This window comes from Neoarius graeffei, chromosome 16, assembly GCF_027579695.1.
Source record: "Neoarius graeffei isolate fNeoGra1 chromosome 16, fNeoGra1.pri, whole genome shotgun sequence".
Lineage (NCBI taxonomy): Eukaryota > Metazoa > Chordata > Actinopteri > Siluriformes > Ariidae > Neoarius > Neoarius graeffei.
The window spans coordinates 51,054,110-51,076,198 of record NC_083584.1 but is presented as its reverse complement, the minus strand read 5'-3'; the positions used below and the strand labels follow the sequence as shown (position 1 = coordinate 51,076,198).

Genomic DNA, 22,089 nt, shown 5'->3' with positions numbered 1-22,089 from the left:
AATGTGTCCACCCACTTCCAGCCAGCACGGTTCAGCGCGATTGTAGTCGAAATGCAATGCCAACAGCCCCACTCAGCTTGACTCAGCCCGACACGGCTCAGCCTAACTCAGCCGCGTTGGTAGTGGAAAAGCGGCATAAGGGTAGCAGAGTCTGACGATCATAAATCCAGGTAGGGCCAGCAGAGCAGTGGCAGCATGGCATGAGTAGCAGCATAAACAGACATAGCGCAAATCGGACAGGTAGCAGCTCACGGAGCTGACGGCAGGCCGACAGACACACTGGCGCCATCTTGCAGAGGTGGTACATCTGAAGTGATTCACCTCTAGCCATTCACCTGACCTCAAAGTCAACATCTCTGACTCACCATGTGACCTCAAAAGGACTGACATGGGTAGTAAAACAAGCACTTTAACTCCCAGTGCAAATTCCCATCTCCAAGCACCCCTATTATACAGCCAGGATTGTCATTCTTGCACCTGTAGCAAATTCTCCTGGACTAAGTAGCTCAGTGTAGTTTTGCTCTCGGGTCAAGCACATACTGAATTTCATTTTTCCTTGCAGAAGGTCCCTCCTCTCAATTTTCCCTAATGAGGCCCAAAACACCATGAGGCTTACGAGCATACAATATTTTAAATGGGGAGAACCCAGTGGAGACTAGCAGAATCTCCCCAACTTCAAAGAAAAAGGGATCCAGCCATCCAATTCCACATGTCCCAGTGATGTGAATGTATGAATCATGTTTTTAATCATTTAATTAAACCATTCGACCAGTCCATTCATTTGCTGATGGTAAACATTGGTGCGAATCAATTTAGTTCCCAATAATTTGAACAGTTTGCAAAGTGTGCGTGACATGAACATTGTGCCTTTATCAGTCAGAAATATTTTTCAGGACCTTGGCTTGGGAGATAATGTGGAAGAGTGCCTCCAAAACACTGCATGCAGAAATGTTGCATAGAGGCAGAGGGACGTTGAAACGGCGCCGATTCTTGGTCAGAATGGTCGGTTTCCGTCGTAAGTCAGAAAATCAACGCTGAAACGGCGCCGTGAAACGTCGATTTCTCCGCCGTCGGAGAAGGTCGATTTATCAATGTTGAATCACCGTGGGTAAAGGTTGATCTGTCGACCGTCAGAGAAGGTCGAATATACGATGTTGAACCATCGTCACTTTTGCCGGCCAGTTTTCAACATTGGTAGGATGAGCAACTAATTCTGGCCCGTAGCCAGGGGGGAGGGTTCATTCGATTCCCCCCCCCCCGCGACACCGCGCCCCGGACACACACGCCCCTCAAGATTACTCAAGATTTATTCATTTGTTCATGTCCGATGAATATACATTGATTCACATTTAAATTTACAATATCAAATCCAGACTAATCAAAAAAGAAAAGTAGACTAAGTGAGGACGAATTAGAAAAACGGGTTCATGTCTCCTATGTTTATGTTTACACGTTTTGTTCAGACTGCTTTACACCCCAATCCAGTGGGTGGCGGTAATGCCCCCATTAGACCCCTTTCACTGACGTCACCCGAAACCGGAAGTAAACAAACCCTGCGCCACATTGGAAGACCAACAAACTCGTGATTTGGGGGAAATAAAGGCAGCGCGCGGTATGTGAACCCACGAGGCACTTGGTTCATCAAAAACCTACAATGGTAAACTTTTGTGCTGTGTTAGGGTTCTAACAAAGCTGATGGGAAAGGTGAAAAGAAGTCTTTCTACAGAATACCAGCTGTGATTGAGACAACAAGCAAACCAAGGAGCTTTCTGCCAGGAGACAGAGAGAGGATTTAGCTGCTTTATGCAGAGCGGATCTGAATACTTCGTCTATTTTGTTACTGGTAAGTCACTAGGCTAGAGTGTTGTAGAACATTTTTTTAAATGTTTACTGAATAAAAACATCCTTAATTTTATCAGATATTCTCTACTCTATATTTCATTTCTTTCTTTTGTTTTAATTTTCCTCCCTCCATCCCTCTTTGGATTTTAAATATAGTTTTTCCCCATGTCCAAATAATGAGGTAGGGTGGCATTTAGAAACCCATAGCCTACTGCTGACTTTCTTTATCAATGCTGCATCAAATTAATTTTGGTTATGTTTTTCTGTTTCCATGTACAGGTGTGCAGGAGGAAGCCACAATTATAAATTATAAATAAATCATAAAATGTTTCTAAGAACTTGTTCAAGTGTGTTCTGTTCCTTATAAATGTTAAAAGTTATGCCTCATTAGATAGCTTGACAAACATTAGGAGAGGTGCATTGTTGCATGCATTTTTATATCCTGTTGTACATTAAACAGGACGTAGCCTACGCACATTGATATAAATTAAGTTTCACTTTCATGGTTGAAGTATGCATGTGTGTGTGTTCATCCTAGGCAAGAGCCCCGATGCTTTAATGTTAGCTAGTTTAATTTAGCCTGTTTTGCTTAATTTGTAGCCTTCCTGTTGTACATAAAACAGGAAGTAAAGTTGGATGAATCATCACCAAAAATTAAACTATAAATCGACCGAAATCTGTAGTTGAATAAAGGGTGAAAGGGGGTCTATTCTCCGTCGGCCACCATCCACTTTTCAACGTCGTTTCAATGCAAACTCGTATGAGCAAAGCGGCGAATCAACGCCGGTGATCCACGATGATTCGACGGCGTATGGTCGAAGAACATGCCGATGATTCCCCGTCGAATCAACGCCCTTGTGCTATCTGGGACTGCTTCTGGGTATCATGTTGCATAATCCACTAGGACTAATATAAAGCAATGCCCTTATGCAGTGTAGTCGAGTGGCCTGATGAGATCCATACCAATTTTTTCTCTCGATTAATGGTAAAGAGTGCAATGCCACTTTTGGAGTGGCTGCTGGATTCACAGCCTGACATTCATGACGTGCTACACGCCACCTGCGAACAGCGGCACAAATGTCAAGCCAGTAGAAATGGGCCATAAGATGGTTCAGTGTCTTATCCTGTCTGAAATATCCTGCCATGGGATTATGAGCCACATGGAACAAAAGATCCCTACAGCTCTTTGGAACCAAAAACTGGGTCAATTCCTCCTTACAACCCCACTTCCAAAATAGTTGGGACACTGTGTGAAACATAAATAAAAACAGAATGTGAAGATTTGTAAATCAAGGAAACCCTATATCTCATCTCATTATCTCTAGCCGCTTTATCCTTCTACAGGGTCGCAGGCAAGCTGGAGCCTATCCCAGCTGACTACGGGCGAAAGGCGGGGTACACCCTGGACAAGTCGCCAGGTCATCACAGGGCTGACACATAGACACAGACAACCATTCACGCTCACAGTCACACCTACGGTCAATTTAGAGTCACCAGTTAACCTAACCTGCATGTCTTTGGACTGTGGGGGAAACCGGAGCACCCGGAGGAAACCCACGGGGAGAACATGCAAACTCCACACAGAAAGGCCCTCGCCGGCCCTGGGGCTCGAACCCAGGACCTTCTTGCTGTGAGGCGACAGCGCTAACCACTACACCACCGTGCCGCCCGGAAACCCTATATTTCATTAAAAATAGTATAAAGACAACATATCAAATGTTGAAACAGAAATTTTATTATTTTTTGAAAAAAACGTGCTCATTTTTAATTTGAGGTCAGCAATACATTTCAGAAAAGTTGGATCATCAGGCTGGATCATGACAGTAATCCCTTCCTTATGGACCCTTCTGGGCATCCCAGATAGAGCTTCTGGTTTCTGCAGTGGAAGTCCCTGATGAGCAAAGGGTCGAGGATGAAGCACGCTGGCACCCAACACCTCTCCTCCGGACTGTAACCCTTCTAGTCAACTAAATACTGGAAGCCCCAACCTTGTCAATGGACCTTTAGTAGCTATATGAACGTGTAGCCCTTACCTCCATCGATGACCCTGGGGGGAGGGACTGGAGACCAGGGGTCTCAGTTGAGAGACATGAAAGGAGGGGTGGACATGATGCATGGACTTGGGTAACAACAATCTGACAGTTGTGGGGTTAATGACATTAGAACTAGGGAATGGACCAAGAAACCTATAGGTTTACAAGAGAAATGGAACACAAAAACACGGTTCAGGACCTGGAAGTTTTGGGCTGGATTGTGACAGATAAAGGCTTCAAGAGTGTAGAAATATTTGGCTTACCGTAGGTACTTTGAAAGTGTGCCACAGTGGTGTTGTGGTTAGCACTGTCGCCTCACAGCAAGAAGGTCCTGGGTTTGAGCCCAGTGGCTGGCGAGGGCTTTTCTGTGTGGAGTTTGCATGTTCTCCCTGTGTCTGTATGGGTTTCCTCCGGGTGCTCAGGTTTCCCCCACAGTCCAAAGACATGAAGGTTAGGTTAATCGGTGGCTCTAAATTGACCGTAGGTGTGAATGGCTGTTTGTCTCTATTGGCCCTTTTCCACTACCCTTTTTCAGCTCACTTCAGCTCGCTTCAGCTCACTTCAGCCCGACACGGCTCGCGTTTCGACTACCAAAAACCAGCACGACTCAGCTCGTTTCAGCCCTGCTTAGCCCCTAAAACTCGCACCGTTTTGGAGTGGGGCTGAAGCGAGCCAAACCGTGCTGAGTGAGGCTAGGGGCGTGAGCAGACACTCCCCTGTGCACTGATTGGTGAGGAGGAGTGTCCTCACATGCCCACACACGCCCCGCGAGAGCGCTGGGATCTGTAAACACCGTAAACCCGGAAGGAGAATAATTACGAATTACGAGAATTTCTGAAGCCTTATGCGCCTCGCCTCATCTATACGCTCTTGCCAGTATCTGTTGGCGTTGTCGGTGACAACAAGCCACAGCACCAAGACCAGCAACACTAACGACTCCATGTCCTCCATGTTTATTGTTTACTATTCGGGTCGTGAGACTACCGCTGAAAAGATCACTGAATCAGTGACATACAGAGCATCGTGGACGAGTTCGCGGAGCGCAAGGCTCGTCGTATGCCCTTCAAATAATGCTATTGATGTTTTATTATGAGCCATGTACAGTATGTCGCCTAATGTTTTTTTGTTTCTGAGTTACATGTTCGTTTGAAGGACTTAATGTACAAAATAACATAGTTGCACCCCGTAGTGTTGAAATTGGTAAACACAGTGCATTCAGTGAGGTTTGCACCGCCCTCCTTTTATTTCTGACTCTTCCTGTCACCGTTGCAACCTCTGAGCGCTCATTCGTATGCCCTTCAAATAATGTGCGCAGTATAGGCTATTGATGTTTTATTATGAGCCATGTACAGTATCCTAATGTTTTTTGTTTCTGAGTTACATGTTCGTTTGAAGGACTTGATGTACTAAATAACATAGTTGCACCCGGTAGTGTTGAAATTGGTAAACACCGCAGTTGCGGACATTTTGTAGCCTAAAATGATGTTATGATAAGCTTTAATAAAGGGCCCGGTCATTTGCCCCGCCCCCGGCCCGGCTCTGACTTGTTCCGCCACTGTCACTGATGTCACTGTTTGCGCTGCTTAACGACATCACGTGACGTCCACCCACTTTCGCTAACTCCACCCAATGTGTCCACCCACTTCCAGCCAGCACGGTTCAGCGCGGTTGTAGTCGAAATGCAACTCCAACAGCCCCGCTCAGCTCGACTCAGCTCGACTCGGCACGGCACAGCTCAGCCGCGTTTGTAGTGGAAAAGCGGCATATGTCAGCCCTGCGATAACCTCTGGACCAGTGGTGAGTCAAAAGCACTATCCTGATTTGCATTTGTATAGCTCACAGCATTTCATTTACATATGAAAGCCTCCCCTAGACCTAGGGGCTGCCAGGTTCAAATGCCAAGGTCCCCCACAACAATTCCTGGTAATTTTCTGTGCTCCCTACAAATTGTCATGAACAGTCATTAACCTGCACTTCCATGATAAGTTACAGTGCTGCTTATAGAGATCTTGCAGTCACGTGACCGGAAAGTACACAACCCCCATCTTGTCAGTCAAAAACACCGCTGAATACTGCTGCACTCGTGTACAGAATGGATCAATTTCAACCGACGGACTACACAGCTCATTTTTCTAATGAACAGATAACTAGATATATGTCTAAAATAAACGATCTACAGATTTGTGACCCTTATGGCTTACCGGACGGAGTTTTCACGACCGGATTTTGAACTGCCAGCGGAATACCCGGACGTGTATGATTACCTCATTAACTTTCCCTCGCTGTTCAGTGGTGAAGCACTGCGTGCTTATAAATCTCTGGACAGTTATTTCTACAGAAATTCAGGGTTTGTCAGCGACTCAGATGTGGCATCTTGTAAACAAGAAAATAATCCTCATTGGATGGGTAAGTCACTTAAGTATTGAGTATAGCACTGACCAGCCGATTATAGAATAGAATAAGGTAATTCCAAATCGTCCGTCTTGTTTACATGGATCTGGCGTTGGAGAGGTAGAGGCTTGGCAGTGGAGGTTTGAGTAGCTGTTTTCTGAGCTTAGTCAACAGGCCGCTCTGCCTGTAGCCTCGCTTTTGCTTCCGCTCCCAGCGCCGCCTCCTTCCCTTTGCTTCCAATAACAATCCACGGAGACCCCGCTGGTCTCGCCATCTCGTCCGGAATGTTTTTTTTTTTCTTGTCCGGAATGTTGTGCATGCGATGGAAATCGCTACAAACTGTCATTTTCTGCTGGAAACCAATGTCCAGTAAGTCCACACGGTTGTAGTGGATACAGACGAACAACACGCAAATTATAAATTAAATGGGAAACATGCTTCAGTTACATTGTGTTCACTATGATTTCCGGGGCGCCAATAATAGTGGCACGTGTTTTTTGTTGAAAATAATTATTCTTGATGAGAGGGAGATTTGCTTTTCTCTGAATAAATAAATTTCAATTAAAGGTTGGATTTTTCCTCATATTTTCAGTGTGAGATGAAGCAACTTTACCAAAAGTTGGACTTTTTCTAACCCTTTTTACTAATCTTTATAAGGGGTGCCAGTAATTGTGGAGAGTACTGTAATTTGCCATGCTGTTGTGCACCCTTCAACAGACCAGCTGTCTGTTGCTGGATCAGAACATCTCATAAATAGTTCTGTGACTTAGGGCAGCTGTGTCCCTCAACTGGACAAACCTTGAAAACTTCATACCAAAGTAATGTAGAATAGAAATCAGAAGAAAAATCTAATTTAATTTATAATTGAATATTAAAGGCTTTCTCATCAAGAACTCACTATTTGTTTGAAAATTAACCTGTTTTGAGATTAGCAGTTTAAAGGATTCAGTGAGATTTAGCTTCTTTCCTGGAGATGGCATACAGAAAAGCAGATGATAAAGAAGTGACAATAATACAAGTTCAATAACAATAAACAAAGGCAAGATAGTTGTAGGAAGAACAAAGCAAGAGGTTGTAGTAAGTGCTTGTACTAAGTAGTGCACAAACAAGTCAGATTACCAGTGACTTTTTCAATCATAGCTGGCTAGAATTGCAAGTAATGATCTAACAATTTGCAACGTATATGATTCATCAAAAGCTACACTCATTACTTCAGAACCAATTACAGCACTCTTTAGGGGACAAAGTATGTAATAGCTTGTAAACCCTTATGGCTTCTTTACATACATACCTTGCACATAGAAATCTCTATCATATCAAGAAGCTTGTCCTGTTCCTCATTCTCTTGGCTTTTCTGTTATCTTCTTTTCAGAAAGCAACCAGTTAAACAATGTGGGTTCAGGATCAGGTCTAATGCAGGCAATGACCCAGTACTCTACACTGGGACAGGTCTCTCACGCCTATGAGCAACCCCAGCCTGTCAAGGAGCTCAACAAATATGCATCATTGAAAGCAGTAGGTAAGCATGTTTGAATGTGTCATTTGCATACTTGCCTCTATCTTAAAAGAACCAGCAGGAATACAATCCAAGTGCACACTGTAGCTGAGAAGCTGGTTATAAACCTTAGGAAAGAGTAGAAGCATTTGGTCAGACATTGGCAAAGATTATTACATATTTTGTATTTAGCATGGATTATTGAACTTACCATTAATTAAACCCAAAGGGTTTTTTTTCCTACTGCATTCCTCTTCTGAAAAATATATTACCCAAATTATATTACCAAGATAAATAGTAAATATGATCTGAGAGTCAGTGCCAGAGTTTTTATTATCAATGTTTTATCAGTTAAAATGGACAAGTGATGTCAGTAATCAAAATTCAGCGGATTTTAATAAGTGATGTGCCACTTACTTAATGAACAGCAAAAAACATGTTAACAATATCTACAACCCCGATTCCAAAAAAGTTGGGACAAAGTACAAATTGTAAATAAAAACGGAATGCAATGATGTGGAAGTTTCAAAATTCCATATTTTATTCAGAACAGAACATGGATGACATATCAAATGTTTAAACTGAGAAAATGTATCATTTAAAGAGAAAAATTAGGTGATTTTAAATTTCATGACAACACATCTCAAAAAAGTTGGGACAAGGCCATGTTTACCACTGTGAGACATCCCCTTTTCTCTTTACAACAGTCTGTAAACGTCTGGGGACTGAGGAGACAAGTTGCTCAAGTTTAGGGATAGGAATGTTTACCCATTCTTGTCTAATGTAGGATTCTAGTTGCTCAACTGTCTTAGGTCTTTTTTGTCGTATCTTCCATTTTATGATGCGCCAAATGTTTTCTACGGGTCAAAGATCTGGACTGCAGGCTGGCCAGTTCAGTACCCAGACCCTTCTTCTACGCAGCCATGATGCTGTAATTGATGCAGTATGTGGTTTGGCATTGTCATGTTGGAAAATGCAAGGTCTTCCCTGAAAGAGACGTCGTCTGGATGGGAGCATATGTTGCTCTAGAACCTGGATATACCTTTCAGCATTGATGGTGTCTTTCCAGATGTGTAAGCTGCCCATGCCACACGCACTAATGCAACCCCATACCATCAGAGATGCAGGCTTCTGAACTGAGCGCTGATAACTTGGGTCGTCCTTCTCCTCTTTAGTCCGAATGACACGGCGTCCCTGATTTCCATCAAGAACTTCAACTTTTGGTTCGTCTGACCACAGAACAGTTTTCCACTTTGCCACAGTTCATTTTAAATGAGCCTTGGCCCAGAGAAGACGTCTGCGCTTCTGGATCATGTTTAGATACGGCTTCTTCTTTGAACTATAGAGTTTTAGCTGGCAACGGCGGATGGCACGGTGAATTGTGTTCACAGATAATGTTCTCTGGAAATATTCCTGAGCCCATTTTGTGACTTCCAATACAGAAGCATGCCTGTATGTGATGCGGTGCCGTCTAAGGGCCCGAAGATCACGGGCACCCAGTATGGTTTTCCGGCCTTGACCCTTACGCACAGAGATTCTTCCAGATTCTCTGAATCTTGTGATGATATCATCATCTACAGTGCATAATATGTTCAACCTCTTTGCAATTTTACACTGTCGAACTCCTTTCTGATATTGCTCCACTATTTGTCGGTGCAGAATTAGGGGGATTGGTGATCCTCTTCCCATCTTTACTTCTGAGAGTCGCTGCCACTCCAAGATGCTCTTTTTATACCCAGTCATGTTAATGACTTATTGCCAATTGACCTAATGAGTTGCAATTTGGTCCTCCAGCTGTTCCTTTTTTGTACCTTTAACTTTTCCAGCCTCTTATTGCCCCTGTCCCAACTTTTTTGAGATGTGTTGCTGTCATGAAATTTCAAATGAGCCAATATTTGGCATGAAATTTCAAAATGTCTCACTTTCGACATTTGATATATTGTCTATGTTCTATTGTGAATACAATATCAGTTTTTGAGATTTGTAAATTATTGCATTCCATTTTTATTTACAATTTGTACTTTGTCCCAACTTTTTTGGAATCGGGGTTGTAGTTCAGACTCAGTTGGATTTCACTTGCAACATTTAGGCTTGGTGACACTAATGAAATAGACCAATTTATTTTTGGTAGCAGCTTATTTTACTTTATGCTGAGAGATTATTTAATAATCAAAACAAATAGTTGACAACTTATTTAATCATATATAGAAGTAATTGTAGCCCTGTGATGACCTGGCGACTTGTCCAGGGTGTACCCCGCCTCTTGCCCATAGTCAGCTGGGATAGCCTTCAGTTTGCCTGCGACCCTGCACAGGATAAGTGGCTACAGATAATGGAACAGTGGATGGATAGAAGTAATTGTTTGTTGCAGTTATATAAGAGACAAAAATGCTATGCCTTTATTGTTCTACTCTTATTCTGTATTTTGGTTGAAAGTACTGTATAGTGTATGTGACAAACAAAATGGGGAGAAAGAGAATCCTTAACATATTTTCTTGTTGGATTTTTAAAAAGCCTTTAAGCCCTAAATGTTTAATCTCCTTCAAATGTAAAAAAGAATCTGATTATTGTGTAAAATTAGAGATTTAAAAAAATAGATCAAAAACTCAACAGCAGTAAGAGCGATGATGGTGATTTTCCTGATAGCATTTAATATGGATGTTTAATATAAAATAAATGATTCTGCATCAAGGTCCAATTCATTAAAAGATGTTAGTTGGTGAGGCAGCCATCAGAATTTGAGGACAAATGCTGGCTGAAGAAACAATGCCTAATGGTGAATGTCTTGCCAAGACAGTCAATTGCTACCAAGGTTTCCCTCCAGGTAATCCATGAAGTGCTGCCTTTTAAGATGGATTATTGAGGAAACAAGTCAAAGAGAAGACAGGAGTCAGAGAATTTAAATGTTTGGCCCACTCCTGACTGAGACATGGTGTTCATTGCTGCTGACATTTGCTCATGTCGGGGTATTGCTGTACATAAATGAGCCTTGTTCTCCAAGGAGACTCTGACTCTACTGCCTGGCTTGTTTTATATAGTACCCTCCCTGTAGCTAAGCCTTAGTTCAAAGCATGCAGGGAATCAAGAGGTTGTTAGGGTTAGAAAGGTCACCTGAAGGATCTTTAATTAAGCAGTCTAAAATATTGTAAAGATTTTATGCACACTAATGATGTCTCAATTACAGCCTTAGACAGTTTCAAGGCAATACTAATGTGTGAAAGGTGGGGAATTTACATCTCACCCTGACTCACTGGGGATGGGCTTAGAAAAAAAGATGATGAAAAAACAAATCCGTAGAGAATGGAGATCAAAGATAAATTACCTCCATAAAAATTTAGAAAAGCAAAATTAATTATCATCATTATGGCTTTAACATCTAAAACTTAAACATGTTTTTGATTGCTTTATTATTACCCAAAAGAAGGTTACCATTCCAAGGGCTCCTATTTAATCCAGAACTTGGATTACTATCTGTGTGGAGCTTTTCATCTTCCCTTGTGGATTTCTCCCAGGTTCTCTTGTGTCAGGCCCAGTGTGGGGCCTGGAATGAACTTCGGCTCCACTGTGACCTTTACCAGGATGAAGTGCTTAATGAAGATTAATGAATAGTTGTTAATTATGGATGCAAATAATTTAAAATAACTAGAACAATCTGTGGCTGACTGAATAATTAAATAAATTTTACAATCTCAGATGATTTAGATACCTTGCAAACTTAAAACCTAATGTAGATCGCTTGCCACATTAAGAGATTAATTTTCCATAGCTACTTCTTATGCTTGTAACTATGTGCCTAGAATATTTTCCATAACCTTCTTGTTGCAAACATGCAACCCCAATTCCAAAAAAGTTGGGACGGTGTGTAAACTGTAAATAAAAACAGAATGTGATAATTTGCAAATCATGGAAACCCTATATTTCATTGAAAATAGTGCAAAGACAACATATCAAACACTGAAACAGAGACATTTTGTTTTTTGAAAAATATATGCTCACTTTGAAATTGGTGTCAGCAACACATTTCAGAAAAGTTGGGACAGGGGCAAAAAAAGACTGAAAAAGTTGTGTAATGCAAAAAAAAAAATGATTAGGTTAATTGGCAACAGGTCAGTAACATGATTGGGTATAAAAAGATCATCCCAGAGAGGCAGAGTCTCTCAGAAGTAAAGATGGGTAGGGGTTCACCACTCTGTGAAAGACTACATGGGCAAACAATGTAACAATTTAACAATAATGTTCCTCAATGTAAAATTGCAAAGAATTTGGGGATCACATCATCTGTGGTACATTATATCATTAAAAGATTCAGAGAATCTGGAGAAATCTCTGTATGCAAGCGACAAGGCTGAAAACTGACATTGGATGCCTGTGATCTTCAGGCCCTCAGGTGACACGGCATTAAAAGCAGACACATGTCTGTAGTGGAAATCACTGTATGGGCTCAGGAACACTTCATAAAATCATCATCTCTGAAAACAGTTCATTACTGCATCCACAAATGCAAGTTAAAACCATATATAAACAATATCCAGAAACACTGCCACCTTCTCTGGGCCCGAGCTCTTTTATGATGGACTGAGGTGAAGCGGAAAATTGTCCCAAGGTCTGATGAATCAAAAGTAGAAATTCTTTTTAGAAATCATGGACATCACATCCTCCAGGCTAAAGAGGAGAGAGACCATCCGGCTTATCAGTGCACAGTTCAAAAGCCAGCATCTGTGATGGCATGAGGGTGCATTAGTGCACATGACATGGGTAGTTTGTACAACCCCAATTCCAAAAAAGTTGGGACAAAGTACAAATTGTAAATAAAAACGGAATGCAATGATGTGGAAGTTTCAAAATTCCATATTTTATTCAGAATTAGTCAGGGTTAGTTATACAAAAAAGTGAACCCTGGAGGCAAATCGTGTTAATTTTTGGTATACAACTGTTTTAGGGGTATTCAAGGGTGCTGAATCCAAATCCGCTGTATACCAGGCTCAAAAATGTCCCATAATGCCTCAAACCTGAAAAATCCAAGATGGCCACCGCAACCAGGTCAAAACCTCATAATCACTTATCTTTTTGACTAAACAAGGTATAAAATTGAATCTGACATCATTTTTTATGTTTTCATACATGAGGAACCCAATGCTGTCATCAGATTTAAGATTAAATTAGAGGAAAATGCTTATCTCATTGGCTAGTAGCCATTTTCAAACTAGAAAGCTTCATATCGTCAACTTTTTCTAGCATTTTGACTGCCTTTTTAAGACGTACAGAAAATAAGGTTCTATGCCTATGTCAACACTAATATTACCAAAATTAACCTTCCACAGTCTTCATTTACCCAAAAAAAGAAGTTTGTTTATACCTTTTTCCATTCTTGAGTTGTCAGCTGTAGAACATAGGTTGGTGTCACAGGTTTTTGACCAAATAACTGGCTTTATGTGAAAGGCTACATTTCTCTTTGTTGATATTTTTGTTGTAATGTCAAGCGACATTTGGGTGTGGTGATTATCGGTATACACCACTTTTAAAGGTATTGAAGGGTGCTGAATTTAATTTCACTGTATGCCAGGGTCACTAATTTCCCATAAGGCCTCAAAAGGCAGAAATCCAAGATGGCCACCGTCACCAGACAAAAAGCCATTTATGTGCATGCCTCTTTGATTAAACATGGTGAACTCAGAGATATGATGTATTTATATGTTTTCATACATAGATAATTCATTGCTATGATTACATTTAAGATTAGAAACCATGTAAACCTTCTGTGCATTAATAAATAGAGTAAAAAGGAGCAAGAGACAGATTAATATTATGGTGAAGAATTTACTCAATATACTATGTTATCTTAAGCCTATTTCTAGTCATCCTCCTCCTCCTCTCCAGTGTTTTGGCAGGAGCTTAGCTTGTGGCAGCTGCATGATTCCATGCACTGCATGCCGCTTCTCCTGCAGCTACATCTTTGGCTCAGGCACCCCTTGAGGCAAGCACAAGTTATGTTTTTGCATGCTTTAGGAATAGGTGGGAGAGATAGAAGACGTGGAACTAAAGTCCCATTCAATTCCACCCATCCCATTTCAGTCACTGGTGGGAGAACAGGATGGGGCCTGTGGGCCTGACTCCATATGCTGGCTTGATGTGCATGCATAATGTGGAATCGCGCTGCATCTGAAGTAGGTGGCAAAGACTCCTGAGACCGACCACTGCAAAACAATTTCACCCTTGCTTTGTCAAGGGTATGAACTTCAGGAACCCCATATATCCTACAGATGAATGTCTCAGTCAATCTGATTATATTGTCTGTTAAAGGTCCTTTTCCAAGGCCAAGAAGATCCTTATGATGATCAAGGAACACTTTTCAGGCTGTTTTCTTGCTGTGACCACTAAACTGAGATACACTATCACACCCTGTGACAGCATGGAAAGCCAGTAATGCATGTAATTGGTCCGCGGATAGCAACTTATGAATTCCATGCACTGGAAAATACTTTGGCGCTTTGGACGTACCAGCCTTCATATAAAGATATGTACAAGTCATTTTGTCAAAGTGTGCTAGAAGTAGAAGAAGCACATCTGTATCTTGTGCTGACACAACTATTGTTTTCACCTTTGCATGTATGCAATGAAGAATAAGTCTTGTATCAGCTTCCTCATGTTCAGCTTGTAAAGAAGAGATTTCAAAACTCGGATTGGATGACATAGCAGTGGTTGCCTTGGCAAACCCCCCTGACACCACAATTACAGGTTCATCTTTTGGGCTGTGTTGGATGACATGGTTTGAGAGGAAAAGTGCAAGATCTGCTTTATTATCATCAAGTGCCATAAAGTTGGACCAGTCTGTTGGTAAAGCCACTGATTCACTTTCAATTTTACGCCGAATTGGCTGATGGCGTTGCGTCCTCTTCATCCTTGTGCCTGCCTTAATGGATTGTTTCTGGTACCAGTCAAAGACAATATCGACCCTCTGGTATGAAATGGCCATTTTGCACACTGTGTTGGAAAACATGCGGGCATATTCACCAAAGGTAGTTATGTCAGGTGGCTTTCCAAGGGCCATCACAAGTGCTTGGCCATCAATGAGAAGGCAACTAGGTGCAGCAGGGGTTACACTTGCCAGAGTTTGGACTTCTTTTGTTAGAATGCTGAGCATTACTGATTTGTTGGTTGAATGCAGGCTACCATTAGTTGATGCCAGAGATAGTGGAATTGACATGAGTTCATGCTGGAGGATGTTTTCGAGCTCTGCTCTAGAATCTTTGGTTTTGATACATTGTAGGTGGGCGTGAGCACAGTCAAGCTTGTGTGGCTTTTTGTCTGGTGATGGCGGCCATCTTGGATTTCTTCCTTTTGAGGCCTTATGGGAAATTAGTGACCCTGGCATACAGTGAAATTAAATTCAGCACCCTTCAATACCTTTAAAAGTGGTGTATGCCAATAATCACCACACCCAAATGTCGCTTGACATTACAACAAAAATATCAACAAAGAGAAATGTAGCCTTTCACATAAAGCCAGTTATTTGGTCAAAAACCTGTGACGCCAACCTATGTTCTACAGCTGATAACTCAAGAATGGAAAAAGGTATAAACAAACTTCTTTTTTTGGGTAAATGAAGACTGTGCAAGGTTAATTTTGGTAATATTAGTGTTGACATAGGCATAGAACCTTATTTTCTGTACATCTTAAAAAGGCAGTCAAAATGCTAGAAAAAGTTGACGATATGAAGCTTTCTAGTTTGAAAATGGCTACTAGCCAATGAGATAAGCATTTTCCTCTAATTTAATCTTAAATCTGATGACAGCATTGGGTTCCTCATGTATGAAAACATAAAAAATGATGTCAGATTCAATTTTATACCTTGTTTAGTCAAAAAGATAAGTGATTATGAGGTTTTGACCTGGTTGCGGTGGCCATCTTGGATTTTTCAGGTTTGAGGCATTATGGGACATTTTTGAGCCTGGTATACAGCGGATTTGGATTCAGCACCCCTGAATACCCCCAAAACAGTTGTATACCAAAAATTAACACGATTTGCCTCCAGGACCTTAAATAAGCACTTTTTTAGAAATCCTGCCTAGACTAAATAGAACATAGATGACATATCAAATGTTTAAACTGAGAAAATGTATCATTTAAAGAGAAAAATTAGGTGATTTTAAATTTCATGACAACAACACATCTCAAAGTTGGGACAAGGCCATGTTTACCACTGAGACATCCCCTTTTCTCTTTACAACAGTTTGTAAATGTCTGGGGACTGAGGAGACAAGTTGCTCAAGTTTAGGGATAGGAATGTTAACCCATTCTTGTCTAATGTAGGATTCTAGGTGCTCAACTGTCTTAGGTCTTTTTTTTGGTCGTATCTTCCATTTTATGATGCGCCAAATGTTTTCTATGGGTGAAAGATCTGGACTGCAGGCTGGCTAGTTCAGTACCCATACCCTTCTTCTACGCAGCCATGATACTGTAATTGATGCAGTATATGGTTTGGCATTGTCATGTTGGAAAATGCAAGGTCTTCCCTGAAAGAGACGTCGTCTGGATGGGAGCATATGTTGCTCTAGAACCTGGATATACCTTTCAGCACTGATGGTGTCTTTCCAGATGTGAAAGCTGCCCATGCCACACGCACTAATGCAACCCCATACCATCAGAGATGCAGGCTTCTGACCTGAGCGCTGATAACAACTTGGGTCGTCCTTCTCCTCTTTAGGCCGAATGACACGACGTCCCTGATTTCCATAAAGAACTTCAAATTTTGATTTGTCTGACCACAGAACAGCTTTCCATTTTGCCACAGTCCATTTTAAATGAGTCTTGGCCCAGAGAAGACATCTGCGCTTGTGGATCATGTTTAGATACGGCTTCTTTCAACTATAGAGTTTTAGCTGGCAACGGCGGATGGCACGGTGAATTGTGTTCACAGATAATGTTCTCTGGAAATATTCCTGAGCCTGTTGTTTTGTGATTTTCAATACAGAAGCATGCCTGTATGTGATGCAGTGCCGTCTAAGGGCCCGAAGATCACGGGCACCCAGTATGGTTTTCCGGCCTTGACCCTTGCGCACAGAGATTCTTCCAGATTCTCTGAATCTTTTGATGATATTATGCACTGTAGATGATGATATGTTCAAACTCTTTGCAATTTTACACTGTCAAACTCCTTTCTGATATTGCTCCACTATTTGTCAGCGCAGAATTAGGGGGATTGGTGATACTCTTCCCATCTTTACTTCCTGGGCTGCCAACTCTCACACAATGAGCGTGAGACACACGCATTTGATTGTCTTCACACGCTCACACGCCATACCTCCGATTTCTCACGCTAGAAAAAAAAATCTAGTTTATCTATCTAATCTAGGCACGGGCGATTGCTCTAAGACAACGAGGGAGGCTCAGCCTCCTCTAAAAATGCCCTTATAACTTTAATGTGTGCGTGAGTTTCTCCCCCTCGTGACAGCGCGATGCAGCGCAGCCTCAGTGGACTTCAATGGCTTTTGGGAGCTATGCGCTTTTCAATCTCAAAATGCAAGACGATTATTGGACAAATACTGCGAAAACGCCCGCCTACGGACTCCCACGGACTCCCAGCCTCAGTGGACTTCAATGGCATTTGGGAGCGATGCGCTTTTCAATCTCAAAATGCAAGACGGTTATTGGACAAATACTGCGAAAACGCCCGCCTACGGACTCCGAGCCTCACATGGGAGGGACATGGCAGTTTCCGCGAGGAGACTGGTGATTGGTGAAAGCAGCCGGATATTTTCTTTGATTGACAGCTCGTTTCAACTATAGACAGGCAGCGGTGAATCTCAGTTCAGTCCCATGCGGATTCGCAAGTGCTGTGGTGTATTGTAAGAGATCAGCTTACATTTCGATTTCATTCATTACATACGGTTTCTATCAGCTTTTTTAGTTTGTATATATTTTCATTGTAAATAAAGTGTAAATATAGTGTTGTCAAGTTTGCTATCTTAGTTCCAGAAATTTCGTTTATTTGAGTGACTGAACTTGAACTTGAGGGGGCTAGTCAGCTAGCAAGAAAGCTGCGCACGGATGCCAAGCATTGCTGATTTAATTTTGGCGAAGCCATTTGCCAGTCTTCCTTTCGAGGAAAAAATTTAAATTAAAGAGACCAACGCCTCAAACTGACTTGGTGAAAAAGGTAGGGAATAATACTCGTTCCTTTCAGCTCTCCTGGTACGAGAAAGTGAATTGACTAACAGCAAGTTACCCACATCAACAACAGTAAATAGGCTACTTTAGTAATATGTCATGGATGGATCAAAAATATAGAATCTATTTAAAATGTTTATGCTGAGTATATTATATTGGAATATATATTTTTCTGGATATGAATTAAACACAGCTACAATTTGGAAAACATTTTTAAACAAAAACACAGCCGAGAACATTTCACACTACAGACCTGGATTAAAAGTGAAGGGTTATCAAAATTGTCAATAAAACATTTCTCAGTCAAAATAAGTAAAATATAGGGAAAGTGTCATTGAATGAAGTGTGGCACCCAGCTCTACTGCTGAGGTTCCTGACAAAGAGCTGCTTTCAATAATGATCAATTTTTAAACAACATGCCACAATTTTAAAATATAAAATGTTAAAATATACCCCCCCACACACCACCATCATGTATATTGGACAGTAGGCTAATGGGCCAAAAGAACCTGTTATTTCACAGTTTGTGACGCTGCCAACAATCAGCCAGATCAGAGGCAAGAGTATGGGCAAAATTGATGTTTTTTCTTTTAAAATCTGGAAATATCGTAACCGACCAGCCTCCCCTGTTTGAAAGACTACCAGCCGCCACTGAATCTAGGCTACCCATTGCGTCGCTCCAACCACTTGCGATCGATCAATTACGCCTTATGCACGGCTAAACAGGCAGAGAGGTGTTCCCTTCTGTACACACTCCCCTATGGTAGGTGGCGCATCTAATGATGCTGCACTCGCCGGAAGTTGGATAATTGCCTACCGTCAATTTAGAGGAAGAGGAGAGAGAAGGTATCCGAGTTGAAGATGGGTGTCTCAGACAGGTTTCTACATATGCACGCCAGTGTGTGGTGTTACTGGCGTAATTATGAACTTTATATAAAGTTTCTGAATCGTTTTAGCCTATAAGTGTTGTGAGAATATTTAATGCCATATTGAGAGCTGTGTACTAGGCGTGCTAAATCATTATAGGCCTCCTGCCGTGCCACAGCCTCTATCTTCCCCAACAAGCAGCACGGGAGAACACCTCCTTAGCACACGTTTATAAAGGCGCATTTTTAGTTTGTTCACTGTATGTTATCATACTTTATGACTTTATTTGAAGCCATACTGGAAATGTTGTAAAATAAAGCAAGTAAGAGATAATATTACAAATGCAAGAAGAGCCATTAGCCACCATACCTATTGTTTATTTACAGGGTATTTATTTTTAATTATTTATGATGTATGTAATTGCTCAGTTAAAGTAAATAAAGCATGGTCACCTGTAATATCAAAGAACTTGAACTTGTGAATAATTAAAAAAAAAAAGACAGAGAACAATATACTGAGGAGACAGGGTTTCAAAGAGGGCAAGACAGGTAGAGAATATTTGTCAGATAACAGGCCCTGACGAATGCTCTGTTACTAATAAGAAACATGGATAAGAAATAAATTAATAAGAAATATATTAATATAGCTTATTTAAGTATGACCAAAATTTTTAAGCCCAACTTTGTGTGTGCAGTCCCACCTATGGCCAAGGTTCAGCTTTTTGTGTTTCAATACTGTTCACACTTAATCATTTTAATGTTTCTTGTATCACATGCACATTTTGCTTACTGTTTAAGCATTTTATTTGTTCTTTTGCTGTTGATATTTTTCCCCATGCCAATCTTCTGCTGAGCCCAGTGGTGGGGAAAGCCCTTAAATGCATAATGAATAGTCAGTGAGGGACAATCTTATTTTTTGCAACAGTTATTAAAAACTTAACATTTAGTTTCAATTCAGAAGGTGTTTAGGCTTAGCTGATGAAATATTTTCAAACATGAACTTGCCTTTAAATCTGAAACACAGGTCTATAGGGCTACAGGAACATTGGCAGTCATCTGTAGTTTTCTAGTGTGGGGGCTTTTAAGCCAAAACTTGGTGCTTTTGTTGGCCACAAGCTGAAGGCCTGGCAAGTCAGGGTGTGTAAGAATGTAGGTATGGCACAGCGGGCCACTCCAAAAATCCACCAGAATGCAGGAACATCTACTAAATCCAAAATCTCAACACCCCCCCTCATTGTCCATCTCCAGCTGGACGACCCACAAACAAAACACCAGAATGCAGGGGGACAAGTGAATATCAAACTGAATACAAAATTCCCACTTACTGCATGGTGTGTGGAAAAATTTTGCCGTCGACCCCCCCCCCAAAAAAAATCTCACTCCAAGGAATTTCGAAAAGTTGGCAGCCCTGTTACTTCTGAGAGCCGCTGCCACTCCAAGATGCTCTTTTTATACCCAGTCATGTTAATGACCTATTGCCAATTGACCTAATGAGTTGCAATTTGGTCCTCCAGCTGTTCCTTTTTCAGTCCCTTTTTTTCACAAAGGGACTGAATTTTGTGTGTACCTGGCCAACAAAGTCCTCACTGGAGAAAAGGAAACTACAGCATGTTTGCCACAAGGCCAAAATAACCTCACAGTTTTGCATATACAGCAGCTTTGCAGATTTTATTGGCTCACTTTGAACACCTGTTTGTTTCTGCTTGTGTTTTCAGCTGAGAAAGCTAATGAGAACTTTTACACAAGTCGGAGACATGGGGTGGAATTGACGACCAAAGGCACATTACCCCTGCACCCAGTGCAACTTGAGCCAGAGCCAACCAACCCTTATAGCCCAGAGCTGCCTTGCCAAAAACAAAATGGACACAAGGTCAAGAGCATTAAGGTGTTGGGCTCACACCCACTGCCCTATGGCTCCAATACCATTTCTGCCCCAGGCATGCTGAGGAGCCGGGAGGGATCAGAGGCGCTTGGGCGTCGCCACACATACGGCCCTAAAAAGCACAGCACTCTACTGGAGCAGGTAAATGAGCTGAGCTCAGCCAGCCAGCATTACCTGCCTCCCCACCCATACTTCATCACAAACAGCAAGACTGAGGTGACTGTGTGAGAGGTATGACACAGCTAGCTGACTTGAGCCAGACTAGAGTAACAGAAGAGGGAAAGAAAGATTTGAGAAGGTCTGAGAGGTATTTTTCTCTTAGGCTCTGGCATTGGCAGAGCTGCATCTGACCATCTGTCTGGGCCCTATGTGTAGGATCTGTACTTTTTTCTTTTCAGGAATGACTGACTGTGTATGAAAAAGGATGGTGTCGGACTCAATCTGCAGCAACAAGCAGTTTATTTTATAATGTGTACTCGATCTGTGCCGAGTTTCCCAAAAGCATCATAGCACAAAGATCATTGTTAAATGGTAGCGAGAACAGCACAATGAACACTCTGTCCTAGTTAAGATGCTCTTAGCATTAAGAGGCTTTTGGGAAACCCAACACTGTTTCAGTTACTGTAATGTCTGCATTATAATGAAATTTAACAGTATAGTTATAAGCTTATGATACAAACAAATTGTCCAGCAGACTAGAATATTGTAATGCAATTACACTAATCTGCAGTGCATTATGGGAACAGTAGTACGCTGTTCAATCAGTCTGTAATGCTGAATACAGGGCTACATAGTTTGGTTACATGGCCAGCAATGTGTCCGAGTACCCCAGGCTCAAGTGGGGCAGAAAACCACTATTTTGAGACAGTTAATTTTTCTTAATCTTGCATCATTCATTTTGATAGTCTCAGAACAATGTGTACCAAAATGTCTATACTGATACAGCACACATCTGTTAAACTTGGGGCCTATGCTTGTTCATCAAACCTGACATCTAAAAAATGTTGTGCTTTTTTTTTTAAAGGCAATTCCAGTATTTTGTCAAGAACAAAGATGAATATATAGGGATATATTTCCATATGGATGTAAGTGTAATTTGCTTATTAATGCCAGCCTGTTACCATTTTAGCTGGGCACAAGACAATTTTTTCACATTTGTTCACATTTTCTCACTGTTGCTATTTTGAGGGTCATGAATGAATGATGGTAGAATGGCAGAAAAAAAGGTGTGTGTCATTTGAAACCTGCCAGTGCAGTGGTATTTTTAAACCCATGTGGTCCAAAAATGCATGTGGTTTACCACCTTTCAAGACCTATTCTTGGGAGAATGCATAGTTAAGGCTCTATTTTCCTGACCTGAGACACAATTATTAGTCTTGTCAAATTTCCTGTAACTCTGTTTTGTGGAAGTTC

At 41.4% G+C, this 22,089-nt stretch overlaps 1 protein-coding gene across 1 annotated transcript in view; it reads left to right on the top strand.

Annotated features, from left to right (window-relative positions):
- The window catches only part of shisa9b (shisa family member 9b), a 206,785-nt gene extending 185,881 nt beyond the window's left edge, over positions 1–20,904 (top strand). Inside the window, exons 3-4 of the mRNA XM_060943131.1 lie at positions 7,639–7,785; positions 20,510–20,904. Coding sequence (XP_060799114.1) covers positions 7,639–7,785; positions 20,510–20,904 — 542 coding nt within the window. The remainder of the gene's footprint in view (positions 1–7,638; positions 7,786–20,509) is intronic.
- The last annotated feature ends 1,185 nt before the right edge of the window (positions 20,905–22,089 follow it).